The sequence below is a fragment of the Meriones unguiculatus genome, chromosome 1 (assembly GCF_030254825.1).
Source record: "Meriones unguiculatus strain TT.TT164.6M chromosome 1, Bangor_MerUng_6.1, whole genome shotgun sequence".
NCBI lineage: Eukaryota > Metazoa > Chordata > Mammalia > Rodentia > Muridae > Meriones > Meriones unguiculatus.
Genome location: NC_083349.1, coordinates 18,589,441 through 18,603,630, shown reverse-complemented (window position 1 = coordinate 18,603,630; position 14,190 = coordinate 18,589,441). Strand labels below are relative to the sequence as shown.

The following is a 14,190-nucleotide window of genomic DNA, read 5'->3' as shown; positions in this document are numbered from 1 at the left end:
CGGAGCTCGGGCGGAAGGAGCCCCGCGCTGTGGGCGCGCCTGGGCCGGGCCTTGAAAAGTTGCTGCCGGTAGCTCGCACGCCAGACGCCGCCATGATCATCCCAGTGCGCTGCTTCACCTGCGGGAAGATCGTCGGCAACAAATGGGAAGCCTATCTGGGTCTGCTGCAGGCCGAGTACACCGAAGGGTGAGGCGGCGGGCCTGTGGGGGACGGGGCGGGAAGGTCGGCCTGAGGTCGTGAAGCTGAAGGGCCGAGATGAGAGCTGTGCAGCAGACCCGGGGGTGAGACTCAGGTATCCTGGGCCAGGGGTAGATGATGAAGACTTTGGAGGGAGAGTTGGCATGGCAGAGATTGTGGGGTCGGTTAAGGAAAAGAGTCTGCGTCAGGGAGTGGGAAGTGTACGTTAGGAATTTTAATCTCTGGGTGTCCTCCAGCCCAACCCTGTGATGTATTCCCAGGAGAATGATAAAATGATTCTCTCTCTCGTTCTCTTTTGTTTTTCGAGACAAGAGTTTCTCTATGTAATATCTCTGGCTGTCCTGGAGTTCTGTAAAACAGGCTGGTCTTGAACTCCCGGAAATCCTGCCTGTCTCCCGAATGTTGGGATTAAAGTCATGCAGTATTAGCTGGGTGTGGGAGCATGCCCGTGATCCCAGCGCTCCGGGGGGCAGAAGCAGGCCGATCTCTGTGAGTTCAAGGCTACACAAAGAAACCCTGTCTGGGTTTCAGTGTCATCCCCAGGCTCTCTGAAGTTTGGAAAGCGGTTTTCAAGCTGTTGGCCTTTTGGAAAATTCTGAGCATCTTCCCTTGGGTGACTGCACCGCTTCATCCGCAGCAGAGCACTCAAGTCTATTTCCTGTTGACCTGTGTCTGCTTTCGAACCTTGTGGAACCGTTAAAGTGCAGGACAGACTGAGATTTAGGCTCTGTGGGCATCTTCTTGTGCTGTCCCTTCTTTCTGCAGTTACTAGTCATGGTCCCATAGTCAGACCTCTGGTCTCCGTATCAATACCAAGGGGTTCCAGTTCTCCCACAAGCCATAGGTCAGTGGGGCTTAGTGGGCAGCTACAATCACCAGCTTGGGGGAGTAGCTGCTAGCTTTCTGGGACCCTCTTTACCTGGACAAGAACCTCTCAAGCTGACTAGGTGCCAGAGAAATTAAACCTCTTTGGTTTGGGTAGCCTCTCTCCTGGATGAGGGGAGTACAGAGCCAAGGAGGGAGACAACAGCCTGTTGGTGGCATTTGCTCAGAGTCCATTTGTGGGACCTGGAATTCAGCTCCTTGATAAAGCCATACTGTTCTCCTAAGCTTTCCCAAGTAATTCTGGAAGCCCATAAAGCTACCCCAACCCTGTGTACAAGAACCAAAAGCACAGATGGGGCTAGAGAGGTGGTACAGTTGTTAAGAGCACTGGTTCTTTTAGAGGACCCAGGTTCAAGTCCTAAAACCCACTTGGTAGCTCACAAAGCCATAATTCCTTTCGGCTTCTGCGGGCACCAGGCATACATATACAAAATACATGTACACAGAAAATTAAATTTTAAAACCCAAGTATTGGCAGAAGTCAGATAAGGGTTTAGGACATTAAGGCTAGAGATTGGCACATGGGCATATACATGGGATAGGTGTAACCTGGGGACTCCTATACTTAGCTCCACCCTAACCATATTTAAGAAATCTCCATGCCATTTCCCTATGGTCCACTGTCAGGTTTCAGTCTCCACTTATGTAGATATGCCCTGCTAACCCCTGTCTACAGCAGTAAACAGAGGCAAGCTGGAGGCGGTCACCTATGCAGACTGTCGAGACCACAGCCGGCCTCATGCCTCTCTACTCCTTACAGGGATGCCCTGGACGCCCTGGGCCTGAAGCGCTACTGCTGCCGCCGCATGCTGCTAGCACACGTGGACCTGATTGAGAAGCTGCTGAACTATGCACCCCTAGAGAAGTGACAGCTGGAGCTTACTCTCCTCCTCTGCTGGCCATGGGCACTCTTGTGCTGAATTCAAACTGAGGTGTTGGGGAGGTGGAGGCAGTGCTTGGCCGTGGCCCTTAGCCCTCGCCCTGGAGAGAAATGCTCAGTAAAGACTTGCAGAACCACCAAAAGGTTTAATTTGTAAGACTCCACACCGTATCTGTGCTGTCTCTGAGGCTGCCTGGCCTGGTTCCAGTCTTTCCCCTCACCTGACTTAGGAGTCCAGTTGGGGGGGGGGGGGCTTGCTTCTTTTTTTCTGGCCTTGACCAGTTTGGTCCACTAAGTAGTCCTGCACCTCACTGCTCTAGGGTCTTTGCTCTTCCTGCCAATGTTCGGGGTGGGCAGAGCAGAAGCTACCACACCACCCACAAGGCAGGGCCCAAGCCTGGGGAGTATAATCTGGAATGATGAGTGTGTGGAGGGCCACCCAAATGCCCCATTCCCATGCTCTGGGTATTCTTTTATGTTTAGGGGTTTTGTCTGCTTTTTGTGTCTTCGTACCACTTGTGTACCCAGAGGCCAGATCTCCTGGAGTGAAGTTACAGACTGTATAGGCTGCTGTGTAGGTGCTGGGAATCAAACCCAGATTTTTTTTCCCCCTTTCACTTTCAAGACAAGGGTTTCACTGTGTCAATCAGGTTGGCCTTGAACTCTGTCTCCTTCATGCTAGGATTAAAGGCGTGTACCGCCACCACCCAACAAAACCCAGGTATTGTAGGAGTACTCTTAACTTCTGAGCCATTTCCAACTCCTCTGAGTATCCCCAAGGCCTTATGCCTGTGAGCCCATCTGCTCCGCCCATGCCTGAGGATCTTGTCTCCAGAATCTTCCCAGGCTCAGCAGCTGGGCATCCCTGTCCCTTGACCCAATCCCCACAGGAGTGGAACAGCACCCAGATTTACAAAATGTAGTCTAGGCCAAAGGATATCCACTTATGGCCCTGACTCCTAAGTTTCTGCATTAAGTGCCCCAGGGCACTTCTTTCTAACACACTGATCCCTCTGAGATTGTTTTGAGGCAGGGTCTCACCTGGTCTTCACAGCAGTCAGCCTGCCTCTGCCTCTCTTGTGCTGGGATTAAAGGTGTGTGGCACAGCATGTCCCACCCAACCCCTGGCTTTTTACAGAGAAAGAGAGAGGCTTTGCCTTGGGCTGGAATCCAGCAGGGCCATAGTGCCCCACCTCTCCAGCCGGCACTAAAGACTGGGGTTGGGGAACAACATAGGATCAGTTTAGGCTACCTTCTCAGGACCAGTTGTCAGCTGCTCACATGGGCAGCCCCAACAGGTCTACAGACTCTTAAGTGTGGGCAATCCTTTGCCTAGCTAAGTCCAGGCCACAGTGAGCTGGAGACCCTCCAGCTACCAGAGATCAGCCCAACTGTGCCATTGGGCTTCCCCACCCTTGACTCTTGTGAGTACTCCAGCTACTCTGGACATGTCAGGAAGCTGACTCGACTGTTTACACATTTATTGAGCACCTGTTACATAGGAGCATTTGTGGGTGTGTGGGATACAGCAGTGGATGAAAACAACCATGCCCCATTCAGAGATGTTCCAGGAGACAGTGTGCAGAAGGTGGAGCATCTGCATGGTATCAGTAGTGTTATCAGTAGTGAAAAGCCAGAGCTGAGGCTGTTAGGAGCAAGAGAGGCCAGTGTGGAGGGGACAGGGCATACACTGTGGAGCTGGAGTTCCTCCCAGCTTCCCCCATTTGTTTAGGGCAAGCAGATCTGAGGGTTCCCAGCAGCAGGCGTGAAAGGTGCCTACCCTACCTTCCCACCTGCTCACACCCACTGTGTAGGTGGCATACCCAGGTTCTCCCCAAACTTACTGCAGGGAAGCAGCCTGTGGGCAGGAGGCACTTGCTTTTGTCAAATACTCTAAACCCTACCTATTCTACCAGCCAGGCCTAGCCCAACACTGGCATACCTGCCGCGTCTTCTTAGGCTGGGGCAAGTACACTGCCTCCAGCCTTGGGACTTTGGTATGCAGTGAAAGGCACTTGAAGCTGCCCCTGAGGTGGAGTCGCCAGGGGTCACGGTGACGGCATGAGGACAGCTACCTCTGGCGGTCCACAGTCTAACTCAGTAGTACTTAGTAGTGGAGGGGTAGGACACAGTGCAAGGCTGGCAGCCCGGCCCAGCACCAGGGTCAGTAGTGCTCCAACTTGAGGCTTCTGTACAAGCAGCAGGTGAAGATCATGCCGAAGACCTGCACGGGGCCGGGCAGGTGTGAACAGGGCTGTGGGCCACCAGCCACCCCAGGGTTCCCACCTAGTCACCTCCGAGTTTCCGCACCTGCACACAGGCGATGCCAATGCCCACGGCCCCGATGACGCGCAGGTGCTCCTGAATGAAGGTCTCCAGCTTGGTGATACAGCCACCCTAGTAGGCAGATAATGGCGGTGGACCTTGCCTGCTCCCCATGGGCAGCCCTGTCAGACCAGGCCACCCAGACAGCCCAGCCCCTTGCTGAGCGTCCACCTACCTCCACCTTATAGATGTTGGAGGCATGGTCCCGCCTGCCACAGCCAGGTACCACAGTCTTACAGCAGCTGTCGGGAACCACACGACTGTCCGCCTCACCGGAGCGGATCCACTCACTGTCTCGCCAGTCTTGAGAGTTGTTGCTGCCACAGCAGTGGAACTACAAGAAGCAGGAGGCTGAGCCTTTCAGCCTGCCAGCACACAGCACCATGCTGGGAAAGTGGGAGGGGGGGGCTACAGGGGACACCCACCTCCTGCTGCAGCTTGTCTACGGCACTAGTCACACCCTCATGGCCTGCCTGGTGATATCTCTTGATCATGGTGTCCTTCAGGTTTTCCTTGAGCTCTGTGTTCAGCTGTGGGTAGGTTCAAAGTCTAAAGCCTCTGATTGCAATGCTGGAGTCAAGTCTCCCCCCAAAACACCTCCCCTCCCACCCCTTGTGGGACTGACCAGGCTAGAAGAGTAACCAGATGGGCAATCACAAGGCCAGCCTGGAATGAGTGATGCTCTCAACCCTAGTCCGTGTGTTTCCAGATACCATGAATACCTGCCTCCCCATAAGCCCCAATTCAGCCCCGGGATCACCTTCCTGTGTGCACACATGTTCTGGACATACCCCTCGGCCTGTTTAGGACCTTACCTGCTGGTAATAGACATAGGCCAGGATGCCAGCAATGATCTCCAGTAGGAAGATGAAGAGGAGCAGGATGAAGTACTAGGGAGCAGGGACCCAGTGAGTTGGTTCTAGTATCAGCACGACAAAACCAACACCCCAACCCACGAGGCCCAGCAGAAGGAATCCAGACAGCCACTACAGGCTGGGACTGCCTAGCTTCTTGATGCTTCTCTGGAAGCTGAGGTACGTCCCAGTGAATTCAACAGGGGCAGCCTATAGTACCACATTCAACCAGGCAAGCCCCAGAAGGTACCAGAGGCCCCTGAGAAATCCACGCCAGGGATCCCCAGCCCCACCACTCCCACCATGTGCCACGGGGCCCTGCTGACCAAGCGTAAGAGGTTCCGTCGCTCCTTGAAAGTGGCACAGCAGCCCAAGACTCCGGTCACCATGACAACAACCCCAGCCACCACTAAGATGTAGGCTGTGGCTAGGTAGGTGCTTGAAGCCAGCAGACTAATGTAGTCACTCTTGAGGGCCAGCGTCCAAATGCCTACTGCCATGACAGCCAGGCCGGCCAGCTGCAGGAAGTGTATACTGGTCACCACATCTGGCCTGGGTCTGGAGGCAAGGGCTGAGCCCCTAGGCCAGGCCGCCAAGATGAGGAAGAACAGGGATGTAAGGAGGTAGCGCTTCTCACCCAGAAGCAGCAGTTGTAGGTAAACAGCAGATACTTGAGGCAGACGGTGCCACACGTGGCCTTCTTCTCATTGAACTCACCCATCCTGGACCTGGAGGAATGGGGAAGCTGTCGGATGGCCTGAAGCAGCAGGCCTCCAACTAAGAAGAAAGCTAGAAACCAATGGAGACAGGAGATGCTGCAGTCCCCAGATACTTCAGAGTTGGGCGCTCAGCCAGCTGTCTGCCTTAAGAGGAGCCTTCCCAGGAACCATACATGAATCACTTCCTGAACAACAGATGAGGTCTGACACCCCTCACAGCCAGGCACATACTGGGTTATCATGGAGGACCCCTGGCCATCTGCTGACTCACTCCTGCTGGCAACTGGGGGGAAAGAAGCCCCAGCAGGGCTTAAGGGCACATTCCTGTGGAGTGCCACCCCCACGGCATTCCCTGAGCCCCATATCACAGGCTGGTTGGTATCTACCACTCATACCCATCCCCAGATGTGACAGTGAAGCGGAGAGCTCAGACCACCCTCAGGTACATTCTGAGGGCTCTCTACTCCCAGCCAGGGCAGGGACAATAATACGCCAGTAGGTGGAGCCTTCGCGATCAGGCTCCCCTCAAGACTGTAGGGGGAGGTCCCCAGTTCCATAGATGTGGATGTGCCATTCCCCTAGGAGCCCCCCAGGCACATCCTGCCCTAGACACACTAGTGTCTGCACTGAGGACAGGGTACAGACCTCAGCTGAGTGCCCCAGGCCAGGTCCCTAGACAGGCACCGAGGCAGGACTTCTCAGCTGCCACCTGCAGGCTCTGCCCAAACACCAGCCAGCACTCACCTCTGTAAGTCAGAAGGACCAGCAGGTACAGGTCAAAAATCACTGGGGGGTCTGCCCTTCACCTGGCAGGTGGGATCTTGCAACTCCTCCTATGATGGCCGAAGCAGTGATCAGAATGGTTCTCTGAGCCACCGGATCTGGAAACAAGCATAACTGCCAGGCCCTACTATTTTCTTCTGGACCAGGGTGGGGCAGAGGACACTGCTGGCCAGCCCGATCTAGGGAGGGACCAAATGCCTTCTCCAGGTGCCCCACCCTCCAGACCCATTCATGGCTGTCCCTCCCCCACCAATGAGCAGAGAATGCAAACTTGGGGGTGTGGGTAGCATGCATCAAGGGATCTGCCTGTCCACCCCTGGGAATGGAAGAGATTACAGAACTCCATTTGGAGATGGGACCCACTCCAAATACATGCTCACTGGAGGCGGGCAAAGATATAAACATAGGCCTGACCACAATGCAAGCCCAGGGGGTACGCTCTAAAAGCCCAGAACCTATGGGGAGCTGGTTCATCCAGCAACCTAAGCCAAGCGCAATCAACGGACTGAATGTGAATTTCCTGAAAAAGTGCCGGCGTGGGAGTTGCGACCAGCCAGAAATAGCTCCTTCGGCCAGGACACAACCGCCCCACACTCCTCCTGGACCTCCCCTGGGCCCTCGATGGCTCTCAGCACCCGCCCCACCGAGGAGGTGAGGCACTGAAGCCGGCAGGAGGAGGAATCCCCGCGTCACCAAGATGAAGTCACCACCGGCCCTGCCCGCCCCGCGCCCTACGGTCCCAGGGGGGGAACCGGTGTCCAGGGACAAAGAATAGGGTGATCAGACTTTGACTTTTCGGGTTTCCGCACGGAAGAGACCGCCAGGCCTGTCCAAGGACCTCCCCTCCCCCTCCCCGCCCGGCACTTCAAGCCTCCCCGCCCGAGCGTCGATCTCCCGGAAAGGAGCCTGCAGCCCTGTCGTATGGGCTCTGTCTCCTGGACGTCCCCGAGGCCAGCGTTGAAGCCTGGTCACATCAGTGAGAGAGGAACTCAGCACAATGCTCCCCACACCCTCCAGCCTGGCTCCACGGAGCACTCACCCACCACGCTTTGAAGTACCAAGCCCCGGCGGCCACAGCAGGAGCGACCGCTCGGAAGGTAAAGAATGCTCGGCCCGGGGCCCTGCGAGGACACGCCCCGCGTGCGACCCCGCCCCGGGCGCAGCCCCGCCCACGGCCGGCCTGGGCAGGGCACGTCCTAACTGGTTTGGTGCTAGGGAGCGCGGGAGAGACCAAGGGATCTGCCTGTCTGTGAGTCTGAAAGTTAGTTTGAGGGTGCCAGTTGTCAGCAAAACCCTGGACTCATCCAGAGACAGCGGAGCTAGGCCGGAGGCAGAACCCAGGTGGGGAGTAAAGAGGAGGAGAGGGTGGCATCTAGCCCACCAGAGGCCCAGAACTGAGGCCAAGGGCAATTTCTCCTCCGGTCCAAACCGGGGGAGGGAGGGGGGAGGGACAGGCTGAGGGAGAGGCACTCTGAGGCTACAGGTTCTAGCGGCTGAGGAAATACCATAAGAGAAGTTCCAGGTGCAGTGTGGGGGTTGCTGGAAGACCCCAAAGAGGCATGAGGGCCCTGTGACAGGTACCCAGTGTGGAGGGCATGTTGTCTGTCTAGGGACAATGCCAGAGGATGAGGGAGAAACGACCTGGACCAGAAAGCTGGCTGGCCACGGAAGAGAGGGGCAGCAGGACCTTCCACTTGAGGACTAGCATGAGGGTGGACGCCCGTTGTAACCCGAGGCCTTGGAGCTTCTGCGGTGAGGGATGGTGAGGGCCTGGTGACTGTCCAGAATCACATTCACAGGCACACAGAACACACAGCTGTAGGAATGGCACCTGTGAATCTCTCCAGGTCACCTCGTGCCACGGACACCAAGAAATGCTTTGTGGCTCCCACATACGCAAAAGGCAAGAAGTATGCACAGTGGTCAGCGGCATTTATTAGTCTGATAAACAAAGATGAAGACCTTGACCACTCTTGAGGTTAGTTCCTTCGAGCAGGTGATGCTTTCTGGGTAGCACCACATACTTAGCAAGCAACCAAGAGCAGTCCCCTTCCAGTCCTCTAGATAAGGAAGACCCAGTGAGTCATTCGGGGCTGGTCATCGGGCACTAGGAAGCTGACCAGAGCCTCGTCTTGGGGGCCGAGTCCAGCCACAGCAGCAGCAGCAGTAGGTGGGCCCAGGCTTGTGGGTAATAGCTAGAGTCTGCCTGTGGCTACTGCCCAGCAGCTTAGTCTCACAGGCATCCCTCTCATCTCGAAGCCGCAGATTCAGCTCCCTAGAGAAGAGGAGTGAGAGACTGAGGAGGCTTAGGTCTAGAGGAAATGGGGGTGGGGGCTCCCCTGAGTCCAGAGGACTACAGACTGCAGCATGAAGACTATACAGAACTCCAGCAAGATGGATAGGAGCCAAGAATATCTGGGACCTTGAAACCATTTCTCCACACAGCCCAGGTAGGCCTGACCCACCTCAGTAGCTCCAGCTGCCTTAGGAGGCTGAGTTTCTCCTTCTGCATGTTTCTGGAGACAGCAACCACATCTCTGTGGGGAGAAAGTGATGACCCAGAAGCAAAGTGGTGGAAGGGACCCTCCAACCTGACCACAGGCACCTCACCACACCTCTGGGTTTGCTCCTGACGACCCTGTGCTTCGCCCTCTAGGCGGCTGAGCTGCTCTTGCGCCTGGTCCAGCTGTGCCCGGATGGCCTCATAGGCCCTCTGTAGCTGGCTGTGCTGGGCCTGCGCCTCTAGCTGTTCCGCAGCCCGGGCCTGCAGCTGCTGTTCCAGCTGGGGAATGGTGGAATGCCATCTGCTGAACCACGCCCCTCCAGTGCCAAGCTGACCCCTCATCCCTGCAGTTCCAAGGCACAGGGAACTCCCGAAGTTGTTGAGTCCATGCGAGCACGCCAGCGTGAACTCACCACGGCTTACCTCCCGCTGTCGCAGGCCTGCTCGCTCTAACTCCTGCTCGCGGGTCTGCAGCTCCAGCTCCAGGTGGCCCCTCTGTTCCTCCCGGGGTAGGTTCTGGGATGTACAGTCGCACTAGAGCCTCCGCTCCCGGCTCAGAGGAGGCCGAGAGGCAAGGGTGGGGAGCGAAGGGGTGGAGAGCGCGGGAAGGGGCACTTGCTGAAGCAGAGCAGAGTTCCCCGGACCTGGGGTAGTTTGGACTCCCGGAGGTGAGTCCTCCAGGGAGGGACCAATTCAGGGAAGGCGGAGCCAGAGAAGCAGCCGGGCTGGGCGTGGCGTGTGCGGCCCACCTGGCACTGCCCGCGGCGTCGGTGTCGCTGCTCCCCCAGCTGCTGCTCCAGCTCCTCGTACAGTCCGCGCACCTCCCTCTCGTGTTCACTCTCCCGCCTTCGAGGAACCGGGACACCACAGGCATGATCATTTGCAAGGAACCCGGATACCACAGGCATGATGAGTCCCCAAACCTCGCCAGGCCAACCCTCACCGCCGCAGCGCCTGCTCAAGACCATCGCGCTCCCTGGCCGCCGCCTCCAAGCAGGCCGACGCGCGCATCAAAACTTCCTCCAGAGAGCCCAATAGCTCCGGTCGCTCGCGCTGCAGCCGGACCCAGAGTGTCCTCACGGCCCGTTGCCTGAAGGATGCAAATAGAGACTGGAGCTGGAGGGTGCGGGTGTGTGGCCCCTTTGCGGACCATGAACCTCATGGAGAACCCAGCGGCTCAGAACTGGCACATCGGCCGCGCACAGCTCATCCATCCCTTGCTTGATGCTTTTGTGCTTGCTTGGTTTCTGAGTGCAAGGTGGCCTGTGTACCAGGAGCTGTGCCAATGAGTGCCTAGGTGTCTAGTGGTGCCCCCGCCCCTCAGAGCTATAGCTTCCTGAAATGCAAATCCTGAGGAAAATCACGCCGGGCCGCTCTCCCAGACAGCCACAACTGACAAAAGAATGGACTGGCAGGCTAGGGATTCTGTAGCAGTAGACAGGCGGGCAAGGTGGACAGGCCGTGAAGAGGAAAGAGTGCACCCAGCATCAACTCACTCGCCCAGGACCCGAGCCACTCCCAGCTTCTCCAAGGAAGTGCAGAATATCTCAACATCGTCCTCCTCCTCCAGAGAGCCCCCTGTGCCTGACTCAAAGGTTTCCTCAGGAGTCCTCAAGGGGGACCCACCTTGGGCCGACTCCACCCCCACAAACTTCCCTGCAGACATGAAAGGAAAGATTACCAGGACTGTGGGTTAACACATCTTCCAAACTGCCCAGGCCACACACAGCATATCCTGCCCTCTCTCAGGGCCCAGTTTCCTGTTTTTCTTCCTTGTTCTGGTTCTATTGGCTTGAGAATGGGAAATGACAGCCAGTTCCCCCGCCCCACCTGGGTTGGCAGAGAAGGGACTGGGGGAGGGTAAACCATCCCCTGCAGAGTAGGGGGCGGTGCAGCTCATAAGGCACCCATTTGCAGACCGCAGAAAGCCTAGGAAGTTGCAAAAGGCACAGGCTTTCTCAGGGTCTCACGGGAGCCTGAGGAGGGTCTCCCAGCTGGCTGGGACCTTCTTACCCAGGCCTAGGCAGAACTCCCGGGCTGTGAGGAATCCAGTGTGGGCCTGGTCCAGACTTTCAAACACAGCCTCCAGCTGCTCAGGTGTAAGGGGAAGATCACTCTGCAGGCCCTGTCCAGGCGAAGAGGGCTGAGGTGAGCCACTAGGCTGGCCTCAGGCCTAGCAGACTCTTGGAACTGGGGCTCACCTGCAAATCCTGCCGAGTGATGAAGCCCTTGGCATCCTTGTCACACAGTAGAAAGAGCTCCTGAGCCTGTTGTAGCACCTCTGCTCGATGCCCTGCTGAGACTCCCTTTGCCTCCTCATCCTCCTGGCCCTCCCCAGCCCCAGGCTGTTTAGGGCTGGCCATAGGAGCAAGGATTGGCTCTGGTAGGTGCTGTGAAGCCAAGGAAAGATCAGATGAAATGAGAGGAGGGGTGAAAGTGTGGCAGAGGGTGCAGACAGGTTTTGGATCTCCTTGTATCGGGTAGGAAAGTGAACAGATGGGAAAAGAATTGGACAGGGATGTTCTAGGATCACTGGGATGGGATGAAGCAGAGTCGGTACCAGAGCTGCTGTCCAAGACCAGGCATCTCAGGAAGTAGACATCCTGAGGAAAGGCTGGATCTCAGGAAGGAGCCAGTGTAAGAACATGGGGGCAGGCTGGATATGGAGGCATACATTTTTAATCCCAGCACTCAGGAGGCAGAGTTAGGTAGATATCTGTGAGTTCAAGGCCAGACTGGTCTACAGAGCAAGTTCCAAGACATCCAGAGATACATAGAGAGATCCTACCTCAAAACAAAACAACAAAAAAGAAAGTGAGACCAGGCATAGTGGCACTCGCCTTTATCCCAGCACTCAGGAGCTAAAGGCAGGTGGATCTCTGTGAGTTTTGAGGCCAGCCTGGTCTAGAGTGGGTTCCAGGGCAGTCAGGACTACATAGTGTGAGACCCTGTCTCAAAAGAGGAAAGTGAGCATGACTTTCCCACAGAAGACTTGTAAAAGCAGATGGCTAGCTCTTGGCAGACAGGAGAAAGATTTCGTAGGCAAAGAGGGCCAGAGGGTAAAGAGTCTGCCGCATCCTGGATTTGGGAGATCCCAAGCTGAGATGGCCTAAGGTAAAGGCTGAACGACTTCTGCCCAAGTCCTTAGCCTCAGGCCTGAGCCTTCTGACAGCTGGCAAGCAAGCGGAGAGTAAACCAGCCTCAGCCCCTCCCACTTGCCAGTCAGGCCTTAAGTGTACAGGTGCAAGGCCCCAGCTGTGCGGACTGCGCGGCTTTTGAGTAAGGAACTCCCCCCACATCTCAGTTTAACACAGCCTCTGGTGCTTTCCCTTCCCCTGGGGCCTCCCTCTCACCTCCTGGAACGGACATCCCATCCCTAATCAGAGCCACCTGTCGGTCCCACAGTGTATTAACCCCGGATTTCCCAAAGCTACGGCCCAGTGACACCGACCCAGGCTGGCTATCTCACTCGGTCCTCGGGGGTCATCGTCCTTCTCCCCATATTCTGGGAGGAGAGGAATAATTCAACAAGCAAACATGAAGCAGCATGAGACGTCAACCTGGAGTGTTTACCCCCTGACGGCTACCCTCGCCTCAACCAGGCATGGTCACTACCCCACCAACCGCTCCTGGGCTCCGCGGGACCAGAGATCCATCCTAGCCGGAGCTGCGCTGCATACTCCAGGGAATCCAGAGGAAGGACAGCGGGTGGGCCCACACGCAAACCTCCTCCACCCACGTCTGGGCTGGCTGCTGTGCACCCCAGGAACACTGCCGTCCCAGACAGAGACACGTGTGGTGGCCGCTCCACACAGCGGTCCGAAGGTGCGACCACCAGAGCCAGGAGCTCAGGGCGGGGATGGGGAAGCCCGGAGGGCGCAGCGCTGGGACCCCGATGCGGGACCTGCGAGCAAATGCCTACCTGCTAGCCTCGCTGCCGCACCTGCCGCAGGCCGGCCGCTCCTCCCGGAAACGCTCGGCGGGCGCGCCCCGCCCCTGCCTGGACCCCGACAACTCGCCAGGGGCGCGGACCCTGAGCGACCTTGCGGCCTTACAGGCTGAGAGACCCCGGATAGCACGTCCGGGTGGATCCACCAGACTGCTGCTGTCGCTTTGTCCCGCCTCCTCTCCAGTCCTTGTGGCCCGACCCAGGGTGGCTAACTCTCCCGGGAGAGCCACAGGGGGCAGCAGAGTTGAAGTCGTGTCCTTCATTCCCACTGCCCCCTTCCCACCCAAGACCCTGTGAGAAGAGGATCAAGACTGCGGAGGAGGTGCAGATATCAGCCCCCACCCCGCCCGGAGTATCCAGACTTAGGGTGCCAAAAAGAGTGTAGGAAAATGCAGAACAGGAAATACACCAAATACTTTCAGTAGCTGTCTCCAAGTTTTATTACTAGAGAATGACAGCTAAGTTAGCGGCACTCCTGTGTGAGTGGAGTGAGTGTGGGGCAAAGTGAGAGCACCTCAGCAGTCTGCCCCTAGACTCCTTTTGGGGTAGTCTTAATAAGGGTTCCTCTGGGCCTAGAATAACTGTGGAAGATTCGAAAGTCCTACTTAAGAGGAAACCCATCCACTTCCAAGGATATGCCCCCACCAAGCCCCTAAACTGACCTGAAAAGCTGGCTGTCCACAGGCTGCAGAGGCACTGGCGTGCCCTGTGCTTCTCAAGTAGAACCACAACAGGCTGGCCCTATAGTACAGGACCTGGAGACAAGAGGAGGGGCGGCCCCTGGCACCTAGGCCAAGGGACCTGCCTGGCCGGCTCGCCCAGTCCTGCTGTCCCAGGTCCCATAACCAGACCAACCGTTATTGTTGGCTAGGGGCTCCAACCACAGGCATTGTGCACCTTCTGGGAGGGGCCTGCGGATGCTGGGCGCACAACACTAAGCTAAGGCCTACAAATAGCTTAGCCCACTCCTTTGGGAGGGGCAGGTGGGTACTGAGCATGTAGGACTAGGTCCCACAAATGGACAGCTAAGTGTGAGCCTCACTCATAGTTACCCTTCCTCCAAGACTGTACAACACACACACACACACACACA

General features: G+C 56.8%; 3 protein-coding genes across 5 annotated transcripts; 1 reads left to right on the top strand and 2 right to left on the bottom strand.

Moving 5' to 3' along the window:
- The first annotated feature begins 54 nt into the window (after window positions 1-54).
- Polr2l (RNA polymerase II, I and III subunit L) lies at window positions 55-2,107 on the top strand. Its single transcript, XM_021646204.2, has 2 exons — window positions 55-187; window positions 1,845-2,107. The coding sequence occupies exons 1-2, from the start codon at window positions 93-95 to the stop codon at window positions 1,951-1,953; spliced, it is 204 nt and encodes a 67-aa protein (XP_021501879.1). The 5' UTR covers window positions 55-92; the 3' UTR covers window positions 1,954-2,107.
- Window positions 2,108-3,430: 1,323 nt separating this feature from the next.
- Window positions 3,431-7,813, bottom strand: Cd151 (CD151 molecule (Raph blood group)). Of its 2 annotated transcripts, none has more exons than XM_021646234.2 (9): window positions 7,685-7,813; window positions 6,607-6,743; window positions 5,781-5,871; window positions 5,470-5,661; window positions 5,105-5,179; window positions 4,715-4,819; window positions 4,465-4,623; window positions 4,275-4,361; window positions 3,431-4,188 (listed from the first exon to the last, which is right to left on the bottom strand). In XM_021646234.2, exons 3-9 carry the CDS (start codon window positions 5,862-5,864, stop codon window positions 4,129-4,131), a joined length of 762 nt encoding a protein of 253 aa, XP_021501909.1. In that variant the 5' UTR covers window positions 5,865-5,871; window positions 6,607-6,743; window positions 7,685-7,813; the 3' UTR covers window positions 3,431-4,128. The 2 variants fall into 2 exon arrangements, with proteins under 2 accessions (XP_021501909.1, XP_021501911.1); XM_021646236.2 differs by having other exon boundaries at window positions 6,607-6,695; window positions 7,685-7,762.
- Window positions 7,814-8,558: 745 nt separating this feature from the next.
- Cracr2b (calcium release activated channel regulator 2B) lies at window positions 8,559-13,435 on the bottom strand. 2 transcript variants are annotated; one of them, XM_060382718.1, is made up of 10 exons: window positions 11,709-13,435; window positions 11,350-11,538; window positions 11,162-11,273; window positions 10,645-10,804; window positions 10,092-10,238; window positions 9,898-9,994; window positions 9,572-9,664; window positions 9,261-9,427; window positions 9,111-9,182; window positions 8,559-8,920 (listed from the first exon to the last, which is right to left on the bottom strand). In XM_060382718.1, exons 2-10 carry the CDS (start codon window positions 11,509-11,511, stop codon window positions 8,743-8,745), a joined length of 1,188 nt encoding a protein of 395 aa, XP_060238701.1. In that variant the 5' UTR covers window positions 11,512-11,538; window positions 11,709-13,435; the 3' UTR covers window positions 8,559-8,742. The 2 variants fall into 2 exon arrangements, with proteins under 2 accessions (XP_060238701.1, XP_021501824.1); XM_021646149.2 differs by having other exon boundaries at window positions 13,071-13,435.
- Between the last annotated feature and the right edge of the window lie 755 nt (window positions 13,436-14,190).